This window comes from Acanthochromis polyacanthus, chromosome 1 (genome assembly GCF_021347895.1).
Source record: "Acanthochromis polyacanthus isolate Apoly-LR-REF ecotype Palm Island chromosome 1, KAUST_Apoly_ChrSc, whole genome shotgun sequence".
Taxonomy (NCBI): Eukaryota; Metazoa; Chordata; class Actinopteri; family Pomacentridae; genus Acanthochromis; species Acanthochromis polyacanthus.
Genome location: NC_067113.1, coordinates 39,442,054 through 39,466,492, shown reverse-complemented (window position 1 = coordinate 39,466,492; position 24,439 = coordinate 39,442,054). Strand labels below are relative to the sequence as shown.

At 41.8% G+C, this 24,439-nt stretch overlaps 1 protein-coding gene across 1 annotated transcript; it reads left to right on the top strand.

Moving 5' to 3' along the window:
- The first annotated feature begins 421 nt into the window (after positions 1 to 421).
- Positions 422 to 19,494, top strand: cand1 (cullin-associated and neddylation-dissociated 1). Its single transcript, XM_022200935.2, has 26 exons — positions 422 to 761; positions 4,595 to 4,670; positions 4,751 to 4,818; positions 4,897 to 5,051; positions 5,210 to 5,333; positions 5,983 to 6,070; positions 6,169 to 6,337; positions 6,413 to 6,518; positions 6,602 to 6,747; positions 7,787 to 7,938; positions 8,038 to 8,178; positions 8,993 to 9,134; positions 9,250 to 9,458; positions 9,539 to 9,707; positions 9,799 to 9,888; positions 9,972 to 10,125; positions 10,669 to 10,906; positions 11,478 to 11,666; positions 13,534 to 13,677; positions 15,041 to 15,176; positions 15,260 to 15,436; positions 15,584 to 15,679; positions 16,198 to 16,367; positions 16,917 to 17,081; positions 18,048 to 18,155; positions 18,326 to 19,494. Exons 1-26 carry the CDS (start codon positions 694 to 696, stop codon positions 18,548 to 18,550), a joined length of 3,705 nt encoding a protein of 1,234 aa, XP_022056627.1. The 5' UTR covers positions 422 to 693; the 3' UTR covers positions 18,551 to 19,494.
- Positions 19,495 to 24,439: the final 4,945 nt, after the last annotated feature.

The following is a 24,439-nucleotide window of genomic DNA, read 5'->3' as shown; positions in this document are numbered from 1 at the left end:
GGGTTTCTCAGCAGTCTGATGATTTCTGAAATTAATTTTTAGCAGCAAACTTGAATAAAAAGACACAGAAAATACAAAATATGATAATTGTTTGGGTTTTTTTTACTATTTTTGCAGAATTATGAATTTTTATTTCAGAATTTCAGTTATTTGTCACAATTATGAACCTCTATTTAAGCATTTTGACTGTTAACTGCAGAATTCCGACCTTTTCTCTGATTATTTTTATTCTTTCACTTGTATGTTTTAGATTTATTGTTATTTTGGTATTTCATGTGAGAATTTTTACTATTTATTGCAGTTTTTAATTCTAACATTTTGACTCTTGACTGTAGATTCTCCACATTTTCTTTGCTCATTTTTCTTTTTATTTTTAAGATTTTTATTTCAGACCGAGCTGCTCCCTTCGTGACCTCCGACCCCACCGCGTCCAGCCCGCTAACCCCGCCCCTCTGCAGAGAGAACGGGAGCTCCATTCAAACACACCAAACTCGGCGACCCGGGATGCGACAGTCGCTGTAGGAGCAGAGAAAGGCGGCAGCAGCAGCACCAGAACCCCGAGCACACGCTTCAGCTCCAGAACCGTACCGGTAGACACCCAGAGACCCAGAGGCAGCAACAGCAGCTCCGCGGCCGGAACACACTCTCACCGAGCGCAGTCTGCTAGCAGGAGGCTAACGGCTAACCACCGATATGGCGAGCGCCTCGTACCACATCTCCAACCTGCTGGAGAAAATGACCTCCAGCGACAAGGATTTCAGGTAAAACGAAACCCCTGTGGAGCCAACTCTCTCTCCGAATCTGTTTTAACCAGCTCCCGGTGTCTGTGTTTGTTGTCCGGAGCCGCCTCGGCGCCGTCAGGCCGCAGGCTGCTATGCTAACTGCTAGCCTGCCACCTGTCTGATCATCGTCACATCGCTAGCTGGCTAGTTAGCCCGCTAGTTAGCTGCCAGCATCGGCGTCCGTTAGGTTTGACAGCGCGGTGGTAGTTACGGGCTAGTTAGGAGCTTGTTAGGGGCTATTTAGGAGCTAGTAAGGGGCTAGTTAGTTACCAGTATTAGTGTAGGTTAGGTTTGACAGCACGGTGCTAGTTGGAGGCTAGTTATGGGACTAGTCAGGAGATTGTTAGGGGCTATTTAGGAGCTAGTTAGGGGGTAGTTAGCTGCCAGCAATGGTTTGACAATGCAGGGCTAGTTCGGAGCGCGTTAGAGACTTGGTAGGAGCTAATTAGCCAACAGCATCAGTGTCTGTTTGGTTTAGGGCGGTGCTAGTTATGGGGCTAGTGCTGGAGCTTGGGGCTAGTTAGCTACCGGCTTTGGTGTAGGTTAGGTTTGATAGAGCGGTGCTAGTTAGGGGCTAGTTCAGAGCTAATTAGGGGCTGGTTTGGGGCTAGCCCAGGCTAGTTACGGGCAAATTAGAGAGTAGTTAGGGGCTTGTTCAGGGCTAGTTAAGAACTGGTTTGGGGCTAGGTAGGAGCTGGATACTGGCTTGTTAGAGGCTAGTTTGGAGCTGGTGAGGAACTAGTTAGGGGCTAGTTAGAAGCTAGTTACATGCTAGTTAGAAGCTAGTCAGGGGCTCGGTAACACGCAGAGCTGCCACACTGACAGCTGAGTTGTGCTGTCAGTTAGCGGGTAGTCTGTGTGCTAGCTGGTTAACTTGCCGCAAGCTAGCATGATGCGATGTGAGTGTTTGGATTAAAGTTAGCGCGGCGGCTAGCTGCAACTCTGTCCTGCAACTAGTTGGTCAGCAGCTGGGTTAGTGAGGCTAACTAGCTGTCTAGTTGTGGGGTGTGGTGGCCTCGTTAGCTCCGGTTCTACTCATGTAAACAAACGGAACAGGGAGGCTGCTAGCAAAGATACTAGTATTTTATCATGTTGTGGCTCTTTTCAAGTAAATAATTAAAGGTTCCATCAGGCCAGTTTGATTGTTTCACCACTAAAATGGTTCATTTCACCATGAGTGTGTAACTCCTGGTTCACATGTGTGTGTCGCTTTAAATTCAGGAAGAAAACTCTCTCTGAATTTGTGATTGACAGCTAATATAAATGAGTGACCTGGGACCAGGATGTTCTCCTAGTTTGCGCTCTAAATGGTCATTATACTTGTGAATATCTCTAAATTCACAGAAAATCTTTGTTTTTAACGTTGTTTTAGTCATTTAGTTTATTTTTCAAGGTCATATTGTGTCTCTTAGTTGTTGTTTTGAGTCTTAATGTTTTTATTAGTGATGTTTTCATGTCTTTTTGTAGTCATTTTGTGTATTTTTCTGGAGATTTTGTGTCATCTGTTTTGTTGGGCTGTTGTGTGTTTTTTGTGGCTTTATTGTCTATTTGTGGTGTTTTTGTATTTGTATATTTTTTTGACCGTTTTGTGTCTCTTTATCATCGTTTTGTGGTCATTTTGATAATTTTTGTCTTATTTTTGGTTGTCTTATATTTTTGGGGGGACTGTTTTGTGTCTTTTTGTTTTGTACCCTGACATGTTTGTTTGTGGTTGTGTTTTGGCATCATTTTGTGTGTTTTCTTGGAGGTTTTGTGTTTTTTCATGTTTTGCTGAGGCTGTTTTGTGTCTTTTTGTGGCTGTCGTCGTTTTGTTGTCATTTTGTTTCTTTGTGTCTGAGTTTGTCTTGTTTTCTGGTTCTTTTGTGTATTTTTATGGCGATTTTGTGTTTATTTGGGCGCTTTTGTGTCTTTCTGGCATAATTTTGTGTATTTTTCTTGAGGTATGGTTTCTTCTCATGTTTTGCTGAGGTTGTTTTGTGTCTCTGTCATCGTTTTGTGGTCATTTTGTTTCTTTATGTCTTAGTTTCTGTTTTTCTGGTTCTTGTGTATTTTTATGGTGGTTTGGTGGTTTTTTTAGGCCCTTTTGTGTTTTTGACATTGTTTGGTATCTTACTGTGTTAATTTGTGGTTGTTTTAGTGTATTTTTGTGTCTTTTTGTCAATGTTTTGTATCTTTTTTTGTCTATTTGTGCTTGCTTTGTGTCTTTTTGGCTTCATTTTGGGAGTTTTTCTGGTTCTTTTGTGCATTTATGTAGCGGTTTTATGTTTTTTGTGGTCATTTTGGGTATTTATCTGGTTCTTCTGTGTATTTTTTGGCGGTTTGTTTTATATGTGGTCATTTTTGTGTCTTTGGCTTCATTTTGTGTGTTTTTCTGATTCTTTTGTGTATTTTTGTGGCGGTTTTGTGTTTATTTGTGGTCATTTTGTGTCTTTTTGGCTTCATTTTGTGTATTTTTCTGTAGGTTTTGTGTTTTTGTGTTATATTTTATGTTCTAAATCCCCTTTAAACAGTCTACTGATGAACATTTGTGAATTCAACGGAGGAACAAATGTGGAATTGTGTTGTTGCTGTTTGTGTTTATTGACCTGAGGCCTTCATGAGCTCATAGATGAACGTTCAGCTCCACTCATCGGCCTTTATCGGCTGACCTCAGATCAGATTAAAGGAGACGACAGGAAACAGAAGCAGCCACACTCTGAGTTTTTACCTCCAGAAAGCAGGAAATTAATAAAACAATGGTTCTGGAGGTTTGATTAGTTTCAGTGAAGCTGGATTTAAAACTAGTTTTACTTCTTTAGACGTTCTTGTTTTTCCTCTTCTACTTTGACTTGTAGTACCGCTGAAAGTACACACTGTACCTGCAGTGTTTCTGGTACTCTGTCAGAATATTTTGACCGTTGTTCTCTGGGGGGTCTGGAGCTTGTTAATACTTGTTACATGTGTGATGTAACCGTGAAGGATTGTGGGTGAAAAACCAGAAAAACAGGCAACATTTTAATGGATGTAGTTGAATATTCAGGTATTTTTGGAATACTGCAGTTGACGTATTTTTCTGACAAACAATCTAGTGTGGAAGTGTGGATATTATAATGCACCGTTTGTGGTCGCTTCTTGTCTTTTTTGTGTCTTTTTGTGGTTGTTTTGTGTCTTGTGTTCGTTTTATATATTTTGTAATCAGTTTTTTGTATTTTTGATGGAGCTTTTCTGTTTCTTTTAGTTTTTTGGTGGTGGTTTTGTTTCTTTTTGTAGTAGTTTTGTGTGGTTTTGTTGTTATTTTGTGTCCTGATGTGTTTATTTGTGGTTGTTTCTTGGCTTTTTGGGGCTTTTTGTGTCATTTTGTAGTGGTTTTGTGTCTTTTTGCAGTGGTTTTGTTGTTATTTTGTGTCCTGATGTGTTTATTTGTGGTTGTTTCTTGGCTTTTTGTGGTGGTTTTGTTGTTATTTTGTGTCCTGATGTGTTTATTTGTGGTTGTTTCTTGGCTTTTTGTGGTGGTTTTGTGTATTTTTGGTTTTGTTTTGGGTTGTCTTCTGGATTTTAGTGTTATTTTGTGGTTGTTTTGTGTATTTTTATGGAGCTTTGCTGTGTGTTTTTGTTTTTTTGTGAGTGTTTTTTTACCTCTACAGTTGGTTTTGTTTTTTCAAGGCTGTTTTTAGTGTCTTTTACATTGCTTTTGGCACCTTTGTGTAAACATTTTGAGGGCTTCTCTACATTTCTGCTGGATGTATTTGAACTGTAAAGGCTCCTGATTAATTGATGAATCGCCTCTAATCATTCGTCTGCAGGTTTTATTGATAAATTTTGTGTTTTTGCAGGTTTATGGCAACGAACGACTTGATGACGGAGCTGCAAAAAGATTCGATCAAACTGGACGACGACAGTGAGAGGAAGGTCGGTTCAAACCGGTTTCACTGGATCGTTGGTGGGGTTTGTGTTGGTTTCTGATCACTGATCAATATGATTATTGGCAGGTGGTGAGGATGATTCTCAAACTGTTGGAAGACAAAAACGGAGAGGTTCAGAACCTGGCCGTCAAATGGTAAAAAGCCAACGACAACTGGTTATTTCTGGTTTTAAACTGGGGGTGTTTATCTGATGGGTGCGTTTGTTTCGCCAGCCTGGGTCCCCTGGTCAGTAAGGTGAAGGAGTACCAGGTGGAGACGATCGTCGACACGCTCTGCACCAACATGCTGTCGGACAAAGAGCAGCTCAGAGACATTTCATCCATCGGACTCAAAACTGTGATCGGAGAGTTACCGCCCGCCTCCAGTGGTACGAGTACTGCAGATAGTACTGCAAATAGGATATATCTGTGCACAGAGTACTGCAAATAGGATATATCTGTGTATAGAGTACTACAAAGACTTCATCTTTCGCCACTAATGCATCACATTGAGTCTCTGTTAATGTTCCACGGTTTCCCTCTTCAGGTTCTGCTTTAGCTGCCAGTGTTTGTAAGAAGATAACGGGTCGTCTGACCAGCGCCATCGCCAAACAGGAAGACGTGTCTGTCCAGCTGGAGGCGCTGGACATCATGGCCGACATGCTTTGCAGGTACGTTAGTGACGTCAGGTTTACAAAATGAACATCATTGTTCCATCGTTTTTGCTCCTGTTTCACCATGCTGAATGTCTCTTCCGTCTCCTCTGTTCACCATTTTTGAGCCATGCTGCATTTATCTATTTACCTCTAGGTCTAGAATTGTCCAGAACAGCTTGAAACCAGCTCAAAATGATTAAAGATTTGGTTAAAAAAATTACCATTTTGGACCGGTTTTCTTGATATTTGAACAATTTTTGTGCCCATTTGATTGACTGCACATGACCTCTAGAAAGATGTTTCACCATGCTGAATGCATCTCCAACAACTGGCTCCTCTGTTCACCGTTTCTGAGCCATGCTGCATTTATTTTATTGAAAAAGTATGTTTTATTTTCCTCAGTCTAAACTTGTGCAAAATAAGTTAAAACTTTAGTAAAGTAACATTAAATTGTTAAAAATGATCTAAAAATAGTCCATATTAACACAAAACTTGTTTAAAATAACTTGAAACTTGTCCAAAGTACCCCAAAAAATATCCAAATTAAATTGAAATCTCTCCAAAATTACTTGAAATTTGTTCAAGAAGACTCAGAAATGGTTCAAAATGACTGAAAGGAGCGTTAATAAGACCTGATTAATGAGTTGCGTGTTTGTGTTTGCAGACAGGGAGGTCTGCTGGTGAACTTCCATCCCTCCATCCTCAGCTGTCTGCTTCCTCAGCTCACCTCCCCCAGACTGGCCGTCAGAAAGGTACGACCCTCCTCCAGACCCTCAGACTTCCAGAACCTCGCACCTCCGGCTGTAGATCATGTAGACGAAGCTCTCGGTTCTTCTGCTTCCTGTTTCAGAGGACCATCATGGCTCTGGGCCACCTGGTGATGTCCTGTGGGAACCTGGTCTTCATCGACCTGATCGAGCACCTTCTGACGGAGCTGGGCCGCAACGACAACATGTCCACCACCAGAACATACATCCAGTGCACGGCGGCCATCAGCAGACAGGCCGGACACAGGATCGGTGAGGTTCTAACGGTGTTTGAGTTTCTAGAAACCTGAAGTTCTCTCAGCTCTGACCCACCGTCTCTCTGTTCAGGAGAGTATCTGGAGAAGATCATCCCGCTGGTCGTCAAGTTCTGCAATGTGGACGACGACGAGCTCAGAGAGTACTGCATCCAGGCCTTCGAGTCCTTCGTCAGGAGGTGAGGATCCATAAACGAAGATCCACAGGACTGTTGAGACGCTGCTGGTTGTTGTTGTTTGATATTTTAGTGTTTGTTTACAGGTGTCCTAAAGAAGTTTACCCCCACGTTCCCACCGTCATATCCATCTGCCTGCGCTACCTGACCTACGACCCCAACTACAACTTTGACGACGAAGACGAGGACGACAACGCCATGGATGCCGAGCAGAACGATGAAGACTACCAAGGTACTGAAGAAGAACCCAGAGCTGGTTAGCTAGCTAGCTAGCTAACGCCACTAATTAGGATAAACTTTGCTGCTATGTTAGCCTGAACAAGATCACATTAGCTGCTGTGTTTGCCTCAACAAGATAACCTTAGTTGCTGTTAGCTTAAACAAGATAAGCTTAGTCTCTATGTTAATGTAAACAAGATAACCTTATTGCTATGTTATCTTAAACAAGTTAACCTTAGCTGCTGTGTTAGCTTGAACAAGATTACCTTAGTTGCTATATTAGCCTAAAAGGTATAACCTAAGGTACAGCGTTAGCTTAGACAAGATAGCCTTAGTTGCTATGTTAGCCTAAACAACACGAGATTAGCTGCTGTTAGCCTAAAAAAAGATTACCTTGGTTGCTATGTTAGCCTAAACAACACAAGATTAGCTGCTGTTAGCCTAAAAAAGATCACATTAGCTGCTATGTTAGCCTAAACAGATTACCTTAGTTGCTATGTTAGCCTAAAAAAGATGAACTTAGTTGCTATGTTAGCCTAAACAAAACAAGATTAGCTTCTGTTAGCCTAAAAAAAGATGACTTTAGTTGCTATGTTAGCCTAAACAACACAAGATTAGCTGCTGTTAGCCTAAAAAAAGATAACATTAGCTGCTATGTTAGCCCGAATAAGATAACCTTCGCTCCTATGTTAGAATAAACGAGATAACCTTAGTTGCTATATTAGCCTTAACAAGATGGCCTAATTTTCTATGTTAGCCTAAAGAAGATAGAATTTGTCACTATATTAGCCTTTACAAGGTGATGTTAGCTGCTGTGCTAGCTTAAACAAGATTACATTTGTCACTGTATTGATCTTAACAAACTGATGTTAGCTGCTGAGTTAGCGATAACAAAACCGGATTTGTAACCTTAGAAAGATAACATAAGCTGATTGTTAGCCTAAACAAGATAGCATTAGCTACGAGACTAGCCCGATCAAGAAACACCTGACTAGGTTGCCGCAGTGCCAGCTTAGGTGAAATAATAACATGACGTCTTTCTGTCTGCCCAGGAAGCGACGACGAGTACAGTGACGATGACGACATGAGCTGGAAGGTTCGGAGGGCGGCAGCCAAATGTCTCGACGCTGTCGTCTCGACTCGTCATGAGATGCTGCCGGAGTTTTATCGCTCGGTTTCACCTGCACTCGTCTGTCGCTTCAAGGTAGCAACAAACCGTCATCACTTCACTGATTTAGCTTTACTGTGAAGCTAATGTGTACTGATGGTGTATTTCTGACCGGACCTTCCTGTCTGTGTTCAGGAGAGGGAGGAGAACGTGAAGGCCGATGTTTTTCATGCCTACTTGTCGCTGCTGAAACAGACCAGACCAGCTCAGAGCTGGTTGGCTGATCCAGACGCCATGGAGCAGGGAGACACTCCGCTAACTATGCTGCAGAGCCAGGTAAAGGAAACCAGATGGATTCATTTAAAAAGAACTGCTGCGTACACGGTGTGCTAACTCTGCTGCTTTGTAAACATAAACCAAATACTGCTGGACACTGTGTTAGCATAAACTAGGTAATTATCGCTGCTGGCTTAGCCTAAGCAGCATAACATTAGCTACTTTGTAAACGTAAACAAGATACTATTAGCCACTGTATTAGCATCAACAAACTAAATATACCTGCTGTGTTAGCTTAAGCAGAATAATATTAGCTACTTTGTAAGTGTTAACCAAATACTATTAGCCACTATATTAGCATAAATAAGCTAATTTTGGCTGCTGGCTTAGCCTAAGCAGCATAACATTAGCTGCTTTGTAACCCTGACTAAGGTACTACTAGCCACTATAGTAGCATAAACATGGTAATTGTAGCTGCTGAATTAGCTTAAGCAGCATATCATTAGCTTTGTTTGTGATTTGTAAGTGTAAACAAGATGCTGTTAGCCTAATCAAAACTAATTTTGAAAGTTAAGACATTGAAGCAACTATAAGTGCAGTTCTGATAAACATAAACATGGAGGATTTACTCCAACCAGGTGAAATAAAAAATAACTCTCAGGGTGTAATAAAACTCTTCAGACGGTATTTCAGGATAGATGACTTGTAGAAACCACACCACAGAAAGTACTGATCCATAAATCGGTTTCTTGCTGTTCAGTATTTTGTCCAGCAGGTGTCACTATTGGACGGTTTTCAGGATGTTTTGATTTTAATGTCTTTATTCTCTCTCTTTTTGCTCCTATCAAATTGAATGTCTCTCGTCCTTTTGCAGGTTCCGATGATAGTTAAAGCTCTTCACAAGCAGCTGAAGGAGAAAAGCGTCAAAACCCGTCAGTGTTGCTTCAACATGTTGACTGAGCTGGTGAACGTCCTGCCTGGAGCTCTGACTCAGCACATCCCAGTACTAATACCAGGTAATACTACCACTACTACTACTCAATGAAAACTCAAAAACAATGACAGCAAGCAACCTTTCTACTGATTGTCCCATCTGGTTCTTGACGGTTTTCTGTCTCGTTTGTTTTTCAGGCATCATCTTCTCTCTGAACGACAAGTCGAGCAGCTCCAACCTGAAGATCGACGCCCTGGCCTGCCTCCACGTCATCATGGTCACTCATCCCGCCCACGCCTTCCACGCCCACGTCCCCGCCCTCGTCCCGCCCGTCGTCGCCTGCGTCGGCGACCCGTTCTACAAGATTACGTCTGAAGCTCTGCTGGTCACTCAGCAGCTCGTCAAGGTGGGAGTTGAACCTGTGGCCGCCTTTTAACGCTTCACAGCCACAGATGGTTTCATTCTACTTTAATCCGTTTCCTGCAGGTGATCCGACCTCTGGACAACCAATCCGAGGGCTCCGACAGCTTCGACCCCTCCCCCTATATCAACGACCTGTTCACCTGCACGATCCGGCGCCTCAAAGCTGCCGACATCGACCAGGAAGTGAAAGAAAGAGCCATTTCCTGTATGGGGCAGATCATCTGTAACCTAGGTAACCACCGCCCGCCCGCTGGTCATGTGATGTGATGTCATCAGCCATGTGACGTGGTTTCCCTGGTCTGACTTCCTGTTTCTTGGTACAGGTGATCGTCTGCCCAACGAACTTCCAGGAACGCTGCTGATCTTCTTAGAACGTCTGAAGAACGAGATCACGAGACTGACGACGGTCAAAGGTGAGTCCGAATGGAGAAAGCCTCAGAGTGACGCTGTGGTGTTTGACAGGCATGACATTAATGACACGCGTGTTTACCTGCAGCTCTGACGCTCATCGCCGGCTCCCCGCTGAAGATCGATCTTAGACCAGTTCTCCCTGACGCCGTTCCCATCCTCGCCTCGTTCCTCCGCAAGAACCAGCGAGCGCTGAAGCTCTGCACACTGGCTGCTCTGGACATCCTGCTCAGAAACTACAGGTAACAAACACCTGGATCAGTCTGCAGAACCAATCAGAACCTCCTCAGAACCAGCTGGCTCTTCGTCAACAGTAGCTTTAGTTCTACCTTCATACTGGGAATTTTTCCCAAGTTCCAAGTCTTTCAAGTCCATAGAGGAGACCGTCCCTTGTAGAAAGTTCTAGAGTAGACTACCGACAACTGGAGAGTCGTCAGTAGGTCTACTCTAGAACTTTCTCCAGGGGATGTTCTACTTTCTTGCTTCCAGTTTTTCAGTTTAGTCTCACTTAGAACATTCCAGGTCCTTGAAGTCCATAGAGGTGGGTCCAGATTTATCACTTTTAATGGACTTTTTCCATCATTTCTGAGCTTCAGAACTTCATCCGTCCAGCAGATAGAACCATGACATTGTGGAGTAAAAACACATCTGAGTTCTGGTAAAAACTGACACCAGATCAGTTTGTTCTGTTTCCATCCTCAGATTGTGATGTTGTTCTCCATGATGATGCTTCAGGATCTCTCAGGGTTTTAATTATTATCGTACATCTAATTTATCTGCTGCAGCTCTGCGGTGACTCCGGTGATGGTGGACGCCGTCCTGGCCGAGCTTCCTCCTCTGATCTCAGAGAGCGACATGCACGTGTCCCAGATGGCGCTGAGCTTCCTGTCCACGCTGGCGGTCACCCACCCGTCATCGTTGGGTCAGCTGAGCGGCGGAAACATCCTGCAGCAGCTCATAGCGCTGGTTCGATCCCCGCTGCTGCAGGGAGGAGCGCTGGCCGCCATGCTGGACTTCTACCAGGTAGAAACGCAACAGTTTAGGATTATTTAATGATTAACTGACTGTAAAATGATAGAAAATGTTGGTCTGTTTCCAAAAATGTCTGTTTATTGTCACAGAGGAGCAAAGAAACCAGAAAATATCCACATTTAACAAGCTGCCAATAGAGAATTTAGGCTTTTTTAAATAAAAATAATAATTAAACTAATTATTAAAATAGTTGTGGACTTACTTATAAATAATATAAATATGTAAATTTGCTGGTGGTGACCAAAATTGGAGCTAAAAATGAGAATGAATTAATCTTCCGGTCTTTAAATTGGAACTTTTCCCAATGAACTTTGGTTTGATGGTTCATTCTGGGCTGCAGCTAATTATTTTTACTCCACAACCTGAAATTTATTCACTTCAGTCACATGATTTAGTTTATTTGAAAGTTCAAATCTGGTTTCTGGTTCTAATAAATGGTGATTTTTAGTAGATAGCATGCCTTTAAGCCTTAATGCTGGGTTTGTGGTTCATTAAAAAGAGTCCATTATAGATTATAAATCCCTGGACCTTGTTGCTAACGGTGATGTTTGTGTCTGTTCAGGCTCTGGTGGCCACAGATACTCCTGGTTTGGGCTACATGGACCTGCTGAGGATGCTAACGGGTCCGGTTTACTCCCAGAGCGCTGCTCTGCCTCACAAACAAGCCTACTGCTCCATCGCTAAGTGTGTGGCCGCCCTGACCAGAGCCTGTCCAAACGAAGGCCCCGCCGTGGTTGGACAGTTCATCCAGGTGAGACACCTGTCCGACAGGCTGCTGCTAGCTGCTGCGCTAACGTTAGCATCGATAAACCTGCAGATAAACACAAAAATAAGAATTTCTAAGCAGATAAATGTCTTCGATGAAGAGGTTACGGCTCAAACGGAAAGAAATGGCTTATAAAACATCTAGAAGCTGTTAAAAACCTGGAATATTCTCAGTATTTTAAGGTAACCTGTAGCTCACACCTGTTAGATTCAAGAAAATAAGGAAACCGATGTGCAAAACAACATCCATTTATCTTGTAAACTGAAATAAAGTGCCAAAATTGCTTTTATTTACAATGATATATGATGATGATATGCTAACCTGACAGAAATCTTAACATTTTCTCGCTATAAGCAGCAAATGTTGAATAAAATCTGCTTGAAAAGTGACCTTGAAACTGCTAATAAATGATCATATTTGCTGGAAAAAAATATATAATTTTTAGCAGAATAATCCAAACTTCCACATTTCTGCTGCTTATTTTGATTTGGGTCCAGCTGGAATGCGATATAACAGCAGATAATTGTAGTTTTTTTTTTTTAATCATATGATGGTGAAAATCATCCTTTTATTAAATATACAAACCGCTGTTTTTTGTATGTTTTTAAGTCTGGTTGTTTAACACTGTGAGCCTCTTCTTATGCTTTTATTTTGGTTATTATAAGGACCAAATACATTTCTGTTGCTTTTCTTTATGCCAGAATAGTCTCAGCTTTTCAAATTCTCCATTATTTGATGTAACGGGTGCAGATTTTTCATAGTAGGCTTTATATGGAGAAAAAGTAGGTTTTCTACTATGAAACTGTTCTGTTTTTACGCACATTTTACCATCAAAAGGTGCCGCAGAGATATATTTCTATCATTATGTAGAAGAGATTGTCTGGAATCTGGACTAATCAGAACCACGATGGTAGAATACTCTATGAATTAGCAAAGATAAAAAGCAAATCCATCATTTTGTTTATTTTTCACACAAACTTTGATGTAATTTCAGAACTATGTTGGTGACAAAGCAGAAATTACCCCTAAAAACGCTCTGAAAAACAACTAATATCACAAAAACGCTGAAATTCTGCTGTTTATTTTGATTTTTGACACGTTCTGAAACAACAGGGACTTTGTGTCACATTAACTAAGAAGCAAAAATGTGAAAATTGCCAAGAAAACGAGTAGAAATGCAGGAAAATAATCTGTCTTAATATTGTTATTACTTGAATATGTCAAAATATATCAGAAGCATCAATATAAAGCTCTATTTTGTTGTTTTTTGGTGATATTTGTTCCATATTGGTGTGAAAATGACACAGAAAATGACTAAAAATGCAGGAAATTGATCTGTATTAATAGTTTTACTATTTGAATGCATATAAATCTATGCAAAGCACCAATATGAAGCTGTATTTGTTCCATATTTGTGCAAAAATAAGCTTTAAAAAGTACTTTTAAAGACAGTGATGTCTGTGGAGGTGATGCAGGTTGAATTTCTGATATAAATCTGACATTTTTCTGCACAGATGAGCAAACTGGTGTCATTAAAAAGGTGAAATGAGGCAGTTTAATGCAATTAGCCTGAGTAGACGGGATGAGAATTTGCATCTGTGAGGCTCCAAGGATTAAAAGACACCAAACCTGTTGTCGCGTAATTAGATTTTCTGCTCGCTTTCTTCCTTTTAGCTCCTTTTCCGCTGGTTTTCCGGCTCATTTAACGCCGGCGGAACATCCTCAGCGATGTTCGCCGCGGCTGAAAGAACAAACAAACAAACCGTCTGCTTTTAATTGTCTCCCATCTCATCTCGGAGCTCGTTTTTTTTCACACCGTGTGGTTTTGTGTTTCCTCCCTCCGGGCCGGCAGGACGTGAAGAACAGCCGCTCCACCGACTCCATCCGGCTGCTTGCTCTGCTCTCGCTGGGTGAGGTCGGACATCATGTGGACCTCAGCAGCCAGCCGGAGCTCAAGACCGTCATCCTGGACGCCTTCTCGTCCTCCAGCGAAGAGGTAACGGAGGACCCGATGGATCTAGACGTGGTTTTGAGAAGTTTACAGCTTTATTTAGTCTTTTTGTTTCTCGTTTAACGTCTAATTCCAGAATAAATCAAAGTGAAATGTGCAGTCGAGTGATTAAAAATGGGCTTTCAAGCTGTGAATGTTAGTTTTAGTTGTTCAGATGTAATGATTTGCTCTTTTTCTTCTTCTCAGGTGATGACAAACTGTAGAAACTTTGAGTTGTTTTTGCCTTGCACTGCACTTCAGCTGTTAATCACAAAATGTGTTATATTTAATAAATGTATATGCTATGTTCAAGTTGTGATCAACAGCTGCACCTCTAAAAAGCAAGAACACCACCTGATTTAAATCTAGCAGCTGTTGTAGTCTGGTGGTGCAGCGCTGCACTGCTCCCAGTGCTCCTGCAACGCTCCAGTTCTGACCATTTGGTGCACATTTTTGGTCTCACCTGGGATTCTCACATTCATCAAACAGCAAACGTCAAATTCCGTGTCGAATTTATTTTAAGTTTCACTTGTGATCGGAGTGCCCACAAAGAGGCACAAAATGACTACAGAAACAGAAAATGAAGCAAAAGAGGCATAAAATGAGCCAAAAGAAATAATAAATTATTTTTTTTAATTTCAACTTTATTCCAGACACTAGGTCCAAATAAATGACTACAAAGAGAGACAAATGACAAAAAAAAGACACAAAATGACCACAGACACAAAATGGCCAATATATGACCAAAGAGACACAAAATGACCACAGAAACCAGAAAATAACTGGAAAGAGGCACAAATTGACAACAAAGAGACACAAAACAAACACAAATTGGACTAAACAGACCAAAGAGAAGCAAAAAACGGCCACAAAAACATTTGGAAAGGGAAGCTAAATGACCATAAAGAGACAAATAAAGACTTCAGTTGCCTACACAACCTGAGAAGAAACATTAAGGTGGTTGTGACACTTCTTTCTCAAAATGAAATTCCAGTTGTTGAAGAGTTGTCGTTTTTACACCGTTTAGATTCAGCGCTTATTGCAAAAGGTGCTCGATGTGTTAGCATCAATAGCGTTACAGGAGCTCTTAGAGCAGAATATCGCTGCACAGAAGAAGACATTAAAGGGGACGATGGCTAAATTCAAATCAAGAACGCAATGTCTAAACTTTTTGATCTCACCTGGTAGTTACAGTAAAAACTGAAAATGTGGGAAAGCAGTGGAATAATTCGGCACGACAGTCTGGATAGCCGAGATTTAACCCAAGAACTCGTAAACTATGAAGATGGTTGTGCAGCACCAATATCTGAACCAGCTGCTGTGTTTATCTGCTGGTTCAGGGGTTAAAACTCACCTGTTTGTGTTCCAGGTGAAGTCGGCAGCTTCGTACGCTCTCGGCAGCATCGCGGTGGGGAACCTTCCGGAGTATCTGCCCTTTGTCCTGCAGGAGATCTCCTCCTCCAAGAGGCAGTACCTGCTGCTGCACTCTCTGAAAGAGATCATCAGTGAGGACAGCAGCACGGTCGCTCTGTTAATGATCCGGTTTGTTGAATCTGTCGGGTTTTAATTTGTGTGTTTCTGTGTGGAGGTTCGGCGTCGGTGTCTGGACTGAAGCCCTACGTGGAGTCGGTTTGGTCGCTGCTGCTCAAACACTGCGAGTGTCAGGAGGAAGGAACCAGGAACGTCGTGGCTGAATGTTTGGGAAAACTGACGCTGATCGACCCCGAAACCCTGCTGCCCCGCCTCAAAGGATACCTGCTGTCAGGTATACACCTCCACCGACAGGAAGTCTTAAGATCCTGCTACCTTAAGTTCCCTTTTTTAGTCCACCATACCTCTCGGCTCCCGAGTACTTTTGTTGTTTGTTTGATTGGTTCCTGAATCTGTTTTTTTTTTTGTGTGTGTGTTTCAGGTTCATCGTACGCCAGGAGCTCCGTGGTGACGGCGGTAAAGTTCACCATCTCTGACCAACCGCAACCAATCGACCCGCTGCTGAAGAACTGCATAGGTAACCAACAGAGCAGCTTATAAAACCTGCAGGAAAATAAGATTTTAGGACCAAATTAAATGGTTTTTCTCTTGGTTTTCAGCTGTTGTGAAAGCTCTGTTCATTTTCTGTAGCAAACCCACTCTTTTCACACTTGTCCAAATTCTGAATAAGAAACGTAAAAAGACAAAAACATAGATAATTATATTAATTCAGGAGGTTATGACATCCTCGACTTATGTCATCTACGTCGAAACTGATTACAGGCCGATCCTTGGTTTAACGTACAATGTTTCGCCGTTACGTCGGGGCTGATTCAATGGAAGTAGCTGACAAGCGAAGTAAAAGAATATGTCAGCGCTGTAAGACGGCTTTGTTTACATTTGCTGCCACATTGGATTATGCAACATTCACTAACTTCATTATGACTCCCAAGTATAAGTCAGACTCTTGTTGTGTTTCGTTTTCTGATAGTTGACTGAGAGTAAGGTAATGTTTGTCTGTCTTACCGTGTCTTCCGATTGGCTGTTTGTTCCCAGGTGATTTCCTGAAGACGCTGGAGGATCCGGACCTGAACGTACGACGTGTTGCCTTGGTAACGTTTAACTCTGCTGCCCACAACAAGCCCAGCCTGATCCGAGAGCTGCTGGACTCAGTTCTACCACAACTTTACAACGAGACTAAAGTCCGGAAGGAGCTGATCCGAGAGGTGAGTACCCATGCAAATGGTAACCATCAGGGAACGTTCAAGGAACCGTTCCCTAAAGGTTTGGCAAATGGTAATCTTCAGCGAACTGTGAGACGGAATGTTACCTGAAGGTTACCGGTTGCTGATTCACTGAACAAACAAACTGTTACCATCGGGGGAAATTCAGGGAGTGCTCCTTGTTGAGTCGGCAAACAGTAACCTTCAGAGAACCTTGACTGAATGTTTCCTGACATTCCAACATCAGGGAACATTTTCTGAAGATTACTCTTCTTTGATTCCCCAAACAAAAACGCTGTAACCGTTAGGGTACTTTAAGGGATTGTTGCCTGAAGGCTCCCTGAAGGTTGCTATTTGCTGGTTCCCTGAACAAACAAACTGTAACCTTCAGGGAATCTTCAGGTAAGGGTCAGCAAACGTGTACCTTCTTGGAACCTGTAAGGAACTTTCATGGAATGGTCACGGACCCTGAGGCAAGTTTCCAAGGACGAGGTAGATGTTGGTAAGGTGAACATGGTTCAGGTGTGTGACTGATGTCCCGGTTCTGTACAGGTGGAGATGGGTCCATTCAAACACACGGTGGATGACGGTCTGGACTTGAGGAAGGCTGCGTTCGAGTGCATGTACACTCTGCTGGACAGCTGCCTGGACCGACTCGACATCTTCACCTTCCTCAACCACGTGGAGGACGGCTTGAAGGACCACTACGACATCAAGGTAGCCCACAGGGGACACAGCCAAGGCCAGCAAGGGGGTCCTACGTTCGGTGTACATTGGGACTATCAAGGGGTCCAACAAAAGGGCCAGATAGGGGCACAACAAGAGGGTCAACAAGGAGACTAACAAGAGATTAACAGATGGGCCAACAAATGGGTCGAACATGGAATCCAATATGGGGCCAAATAGAGATTCATCAAGTGTGCCAACAAGGGGTCCTACATTGGGTCCTACATTAGGGCCAACATGGGCACCAACAAGTGGGCCAGATAGGGACACAACAAGGGGAACAACAAATGGTTCACTGATGGTCCACCATCGGGGTCCAACATTGTGCCAAAAAGGGGTCCAACAAGTGTGGCAACAAGGGATCCTACGTTGGGTTCTACATGTGGGCCAACATGGGGACCAACAAGGGGTCTAACAAATTGCTCCAACATGGAATCCAATATGAGGCTAAATAGAGGTCCGACAAGTATAACAACAAAAGTCCTACGTTGAGTCTTACATTAGGGCCAACATGGGCACCAAAAAATGGGCCAGATAGGGACACAACATGGAGTCTAACAAGAGGTCTTACGTTGGGTGTATATTGGCACAAACAAGAGGTCCAACAAAAACACTAGATAGGGCCACAAGAAGGGGACCAACAAGGGGTTAACAAATGGCCAACATGGTGCCAAATTGGGGTCCTAAATGTGGGCCAACATGGGGATCAACAAGGAGTCCAACAAATGGCCCAGATAGGGACACAACAAGGGATTAACAAATGGGCCAAGACGAGGACCAACAAGGGGTCCTGTATTGGGTGCTACATTGGGGCCCAACAAGTGGTTAAGACATGGGTCAACATAGGGGTCAGTATCTATCTGTTTTTTCCTGAAGAAAAAAAGCCCACCGTAGAAAGGAGAAGTCTGTAAATATTTCTTAGTGTCAAAACGTGACTTGTCGTTGCTGTGCTGTTAGATGCTGACCTTCCTGATGCTGGCCAGACTGTCGTCTTTGTGTCCCAGTGCTGTTCTACAGAGACTGGACAGACTGGTGGAACCGCTGAGAGCCACCTGCACCACCAAGGTACAAATACAGAACCGCCTCCTTTCTGGTTGATGGATGTTGTTATTTGGACGAGCTTGTTTGCTTCAGTTCTGTTAGCATCTCAAAACCCCTTTAACTCGTGTTCATGAACAACGACCCTGTAGATGTTCAGTTCTCCTGCAGTTTAAGAGTCTCTGGTGTCTCCACAGGTGAAGGCAAACTCGGTGAAGCAGGAGTTCGAGAAGCAGGATGAGCTGAAGCGGTCGGCAATGCGAGCCGTCGTGGCACTGCTGACGATCCCAGAGGCCGAGAAGTCGCCGCTGATGTCAGAGTTCCAGTCCCAGATCTCGTCCAATCAGGAGCTGGCGGCCATCTTCGACTCCATCCAGAGAGACTCCAGCTCCGCCAACATGGAGTCCATGGACACCAGCTAAAGACATGGACTAAAACCCACGATGCAACACGGCACCACCCCGCTGCTGGAGCGCAAAACCCCGCAGCATGTTTCCATGACAACAGGACGCAGACACACAAACACAACACACACAAACACACACTCGTAGTGACACACCCTCTCCTAGCGAGCGATCGTTCCATGATGCATTGCACTGAAATCAGCTGTTGGAAGAGAGAGACTGACAGTCGGCTCACACTTGGACAAAACGGATAAAAACAACAAAACGGAAACAAAAACAACAAAAAATAATGAAGAAATTCCAGAAAAATAAGTTCCATACGAGGCTTGGAAGCTCCTCCCATCTCCTGTTTGTTTTTTCTAGCGAGATCGCCTGATTGGCCGACCTCCCTGTTCATCATCATCATCATTCTTCTCTGTTTTTCGTTCCTTTTTTTTTTCTTTTTCGTAATTCCAGAAAGTTCCGCAGGTACTGTAACCTGATTGGCCACTGCTGAGTGACTGACAGTGGGCGTGTTATGAAAACTGACCAATGGGGGAATAAACGGCCTCTCCGCCTGAGGCTGTGGTGACCAATGGGAGAAGGGCTCGCTCTGTTGTTGTTGTTTTTTTTTTCCCTTTGGCGAATGATGTAGGCGACCAATAGGAGGCTTTGGGGAGTTGGCAGATAGGCGGGGTTTTACTGTTTGTGGACCAATCAGCATCTTTGTTTGCCCCCCTCCGATTCGGCAGCTCCGCCTTCCACCCTCCTCACTGCTCGGAGGGAAGAGGACGGATCACCGGACCAGGTCCCACCTCACCTCACTGGACCGGACCCGCTGTTTCCATGGTAACACTTGAGTTTCCTGCTCATCTGGTTGCCTTGTTGATGGTTTAAATCTGGTGCGGTGAGGTCAGGACAATCCACTGTTGTTTATCGCCTGAGACAAATAAAGAGGTCCATTTCTGCCTGCCTTCACACTCCGACTGACTGCTTTCTTTGTGTGTTTGTGTCCTCCAGCTTCTCAGATCATCAAACAACTTCATGGTGAAATCAGCGTTTTTAGATTAAATTCATTTCAGACTTAACACAGGAGGCAGTAAAACGTCAACAGAAGCACGCAAGGTGACATTATGACAGAGACAATAAAGGGGGGTAAAAAGATGCAAAGACACAAAACTACAAAAACACAACAGAACAATGCGAAGAGATTCAAACAACTTCAAATTACTAACAGCTTTTAAAACAATTACAGACAGGAAATGACTTGGGAGAGACATGCAGCAGCTACAGAAAGATGCATAGGCTGCAAAGGCTCAAAATGCCTATGCAAACACACAAAAACACAAAACTACAAAAAGATGGAAAATTGCTACAGAAAGATTCAACAAGACAAAATAGCTGCTGAAAGATGTGTGGTGGCTACAAAGGCAGATACTGAAAGATGGAAAGAAGCAAGAGACAAAGCAACTACAAAGACAAAATGGTGACAGTCTGCAGATTACAAAGAGACAAAGATCCTAAGAGACACAAAATGACTAAAGAACGTGCAGCAGCTACAACAAGATGCGGTGACTACAAATACTCAAAACGCCTGTGATGCAAAGACAAAACTACAAAAAGATGCAAAATAGCTACAGAAAGATTCAAAGACACAAGAGACACTAAAAGACGAGCAGCTAACAACGAATACACGAAACGGTTATGAAAAGATGCAAAGACACAAAAAGATAAAACACAGAAAGATGCAGGGAGACAAACAGCTACAGGAGGATGCAAAGAAACAAAAGATAAAACGGCTACTAAAAGACGCCAAGATACAGAGACAAAAGACTACAACAAAGACGCAAAATAATACATGCAGAAGCTACACAAAGATGCAGTGACTACAAAGAGACAAAACGGCTATAGAAAGATGCAAAATAGCTGGAAAAAAATGCTAGATGACCATAAGGAGACACAAATGGCTGCAGAAGCAAAGAAACAAAAATCCAAGAGACAAAATGGTCACAGAAAGATACAAAGATAAAACAGCTACAAAATAACTTCTAAATGGCTACAGAAAGATGCAAAGAAACGACACGAGAGACACTAAATGACTAAAACATGAGCAGCAGCTACAAAAACGTAGTGACAACAAATACACAAAGCGGCCATGAAAAGATGCAAAGACACCAAATTACAAAAGTCAGTCAGCTTTATTGTCAATTCTTCAATACGTACATGACATACCCAGAATCGAAATTATGTCATTCTCTCTTTCTGCAACATTAGACATTAAATAAACACTTGGAAGGTTCTGAGATAAAATAAATGGTATAAATTTAAATGCAATGTACAAAATAAGATATAAAAAGGCAAAAACTACATAAATTAAGAACTAGAGAGCAAAAAGCAGGTTTACTAAGAGCAAGGAAGCAGAACTAGAACCAAGCAACAACTAAGAGCTAAGAAAAGCAGAACTGAGTGAAATGTAAACACGACAAAACTACAGAAAGATGCAGTGGGATTTCAGAGATACAAAACGGCTTTTATTATTTAAATAAGTGTGTTTTGAGGATTTTTTTTTTATTTAATTAAAAGGACATGAAATGTTCTGTTTATTTTTCTGGGTTTTAAAAACCTGCAACATGATTTTAACCAGCAGATGGCGCCACAGGCCAGTTGATGACTGTGGTCGTCCTGATGGGATGATTTGAAGCCCTGTAAGTTTTAAAAGGTGTTGATGATAGTTACAGATGAACTAGAATACAGGCTGATACAATGATGATGCCTCCTCCATGCAGGGTCTAAATCAATAATAAAGATGGACATGTAAAGATTTAAAAACATATAAACATTTGAATCACAGAAATGAAATGACTGTGAGTTCCTACCGTAGCAGCTGAATTTTTAATGTAATAAATCGAAACCAGGGGTGTCCAACATGAGGCCCGTGGTCCAAAAGTGGTCCTCCAGAGGGTCCAATCAAAGTGTAAAAACTACAGAGAAGACATTAACTGCAGATTGTAAATTAGTAAAACTATAAATTTAAAATAATTTCTAGACCATGACAAGTTGTTTGGATCAGAAAGTAAAATACTGGATTTTTCTTTTGGCATTTTTTTTCTCATTTTTGTAATGTTTTGTCTTGACTTTGTTGTTTTTTTGTCTCATTTTTGTCATTTGTCTCATGCTTTTGTTGTTTTTATCTTTTTTGTCTGACTTTTGACATTTTGTGTTTCCTTTTTGTCTCACTTGTATTTTTTGTCTATTTTTTGTTGTTTTGTTTCTTACTTATGTCATTTTTGTCTCATTTTGTTTTGTGTTTTTTGTCTGACTTGTCATTTGTCCATTTTTTGCTGCCTTGTAATTTTTTGTCTCTTTTGTTTCATGCCGTTTGTCTTATTTTTTGTCACGTTGTTTCTCATTTTTGTAATGTTTTGTGTTGTTTTTTGTCTTACGTTGTTGTCATTTTGTTACTTGTTTTTGTAATTTTGTGTTTCATTTTATGCGTTGTTTTGTGCATAAATTATGTTGTTTGTGTCTTTTTTGTCATTTTTTGTCTCTGTGTCATTTGTTTAATTTTTTGTCTTATTTTAGTCCTACTATTTGTTGCTTTGTAACATTTTATTCCAATTTTTTCTCTTTTTGGTTTTGTTTTGTGTCGTTTGTCTCATTTTCTTGTCATTTCTTGTCCCGTTTTTGTAATATTTTGTCTTGTTTTTGTTGTTTTTAATCTTTTTTTGTCTGACTTTTGACATTTTGTGTTTCCTTTTTGTCTCACTTGTATTTTTTCTCTATTTTTTTGTTTTGTTTCTCACTTATGCCATTTTTGTCTCGTTTTTGTTGTTTTGTGTTTTTTTTTTTGTCTGACTTGTCATTTGTCCATTTTTTCTTTTGCTTTTCACTTTGTAACTTTTCCGTATATTTTTTGTGATATTTTGTCTTGTTTTGGTTGCTTTTTGTTTGACTTTTGTTGTTTTGATCATAAAGTAAAATACTAGATCACTGAGCTTCATCCAAAGACACACAGCCGTCATTTTCTCACCTGTTCATCTCCAAAGGTAACAACTTCCTGCTGGGGCGGCGACGCTGGCGTCTGATTGGCCGCGTAAATGAGGCAGAAAGTCGCCGCAGAGCAAACAAACCGAATGACGCTCGCTGTTGTGGTCGCCTGGCAACAGCTAGATTGATGAGTTTGTATTAGTGTGTGTTTGTGTGCGGTTGATCATTGACATGCTGATGATTTTTCCTCTTTGAAGTTCCATAATTTATTCTTCTGTGATTCTCGGCTGCTGAGATCAGATGAAGTCTGAGATTCAAGCATCAGATCTGTCTAAAAACCGGTTGAAAGCTCAGGAAGGTCAGCAGGAGGAAGGCCTTCATCAGCAGCTGAGGATAAAACCAGTTTTATTTGAGGCGTTTTAATTCTTTAAGCTGGTTTGTTCTGAGCTAAAGGAACCAATCAGGAGCCAGAATTTCACCTGCAGGACAGAAAAATGAGCAAAACAACCACAAACATCGAAGAAACTGAGATACACAGCCACAAAGAGACACAAAATGACAACAGATCAACAAAACGTTAGTATGAACACACAAAACTGATACACAAAGATGCAGGAAGGCACACAAAAAAGAAAGATGCAAGAAAATGACAAAAAGACATAAAACCAACCAAAAAAGACACACAACAACTAAAAATTAATACAAAGTGACAAAAGGAGATGCACAATGACCACAAAGAGACACACAACAGCTACACAAAGATGTACAGTGACTACAAAAGGACACAAAACTACAAAAAGCGACATACAATAGCTATTGAATAATCTAGAGTTATTGTAGAGACACAGAAGGACCCAAAAAAGACGCAAGAAGACACACAACCGTAAAAGGAAGATACAAAGGGATTACAAAAAGACCCACAATAGCAACAGAACAATGAAAAAATGAGTATAAAAGCACAAAACGGACACACAAAGATGCAAAGTGAGACAAAAAAAATATGTAAAAAAGACATGAAACTATTCAGAAGAGACAACAACTACACAAACATACAAAATGACAAAAAATGACACACAAATTTACAAAAAAAAACTACAAAAGATGCAAGATGCAAGAGGGTATAATCATAGATTGTGAAGGAGGATTGTGGCAATAGCTACACCAAGACGCAAAGTACCTACAAAAAGATACAAAACTACAAAAAAACGACACACAAAAGCTACTGAACGATGCAAAATGAGTACAGACACACAAAGTAACTACAAAAAGACACTAAATGACTCAAAATTACTAGGAGGAGACACACAACAGTGACAGCTCAAAGCAAACACACAACTTTATAGTTTGCATCTCTTCCTCTTTGCTTTCCTGTTGCGTCTCTCCAGTGGTTGTGTGTCTGTTTTACTTCAACTTCTGTTCAGTTTGTGTCTCTGTTTCGTTGTTGTGTGTATCTTGCTGTTTTGAGTGTTTTTGCTGTTGTGCTTTTCGTCTTTCACAACAACAGACACACAAACAGTCGATTAAAGAACGAAGGTGATGAAACACGTCTTCACATCAGAGCGACAACAAACATGACACAGTCCTGTCACTGTGAGTCTGTCATTTTAAACTCAGTTCCTTTGTGTACTTTTACTTCTAGAAGTGTGACAACTCGCAGTGCATTCGACGCACAACATTCTCAGAGGAAGTGTGTGTCTGTGGAAGGGAAGCTGGTTGGGTGGAGGGCGACTCTATTCTGGGGACTCCTTCCTGTTCGGGTGTGGCTTCACAGCACTAGTAAACACTGAGTGTCTGTGTGGCACATAAAGATGTGAAGAGGCGACAAACAGACACGCAACAGCTACACAAAATGATGCAAAGAGACGCACAACAGCAATTAAAAGATGCAATAAGACACAAAACTGCTATTGGGAGCTTTAACGATACAACATACAGCAACAA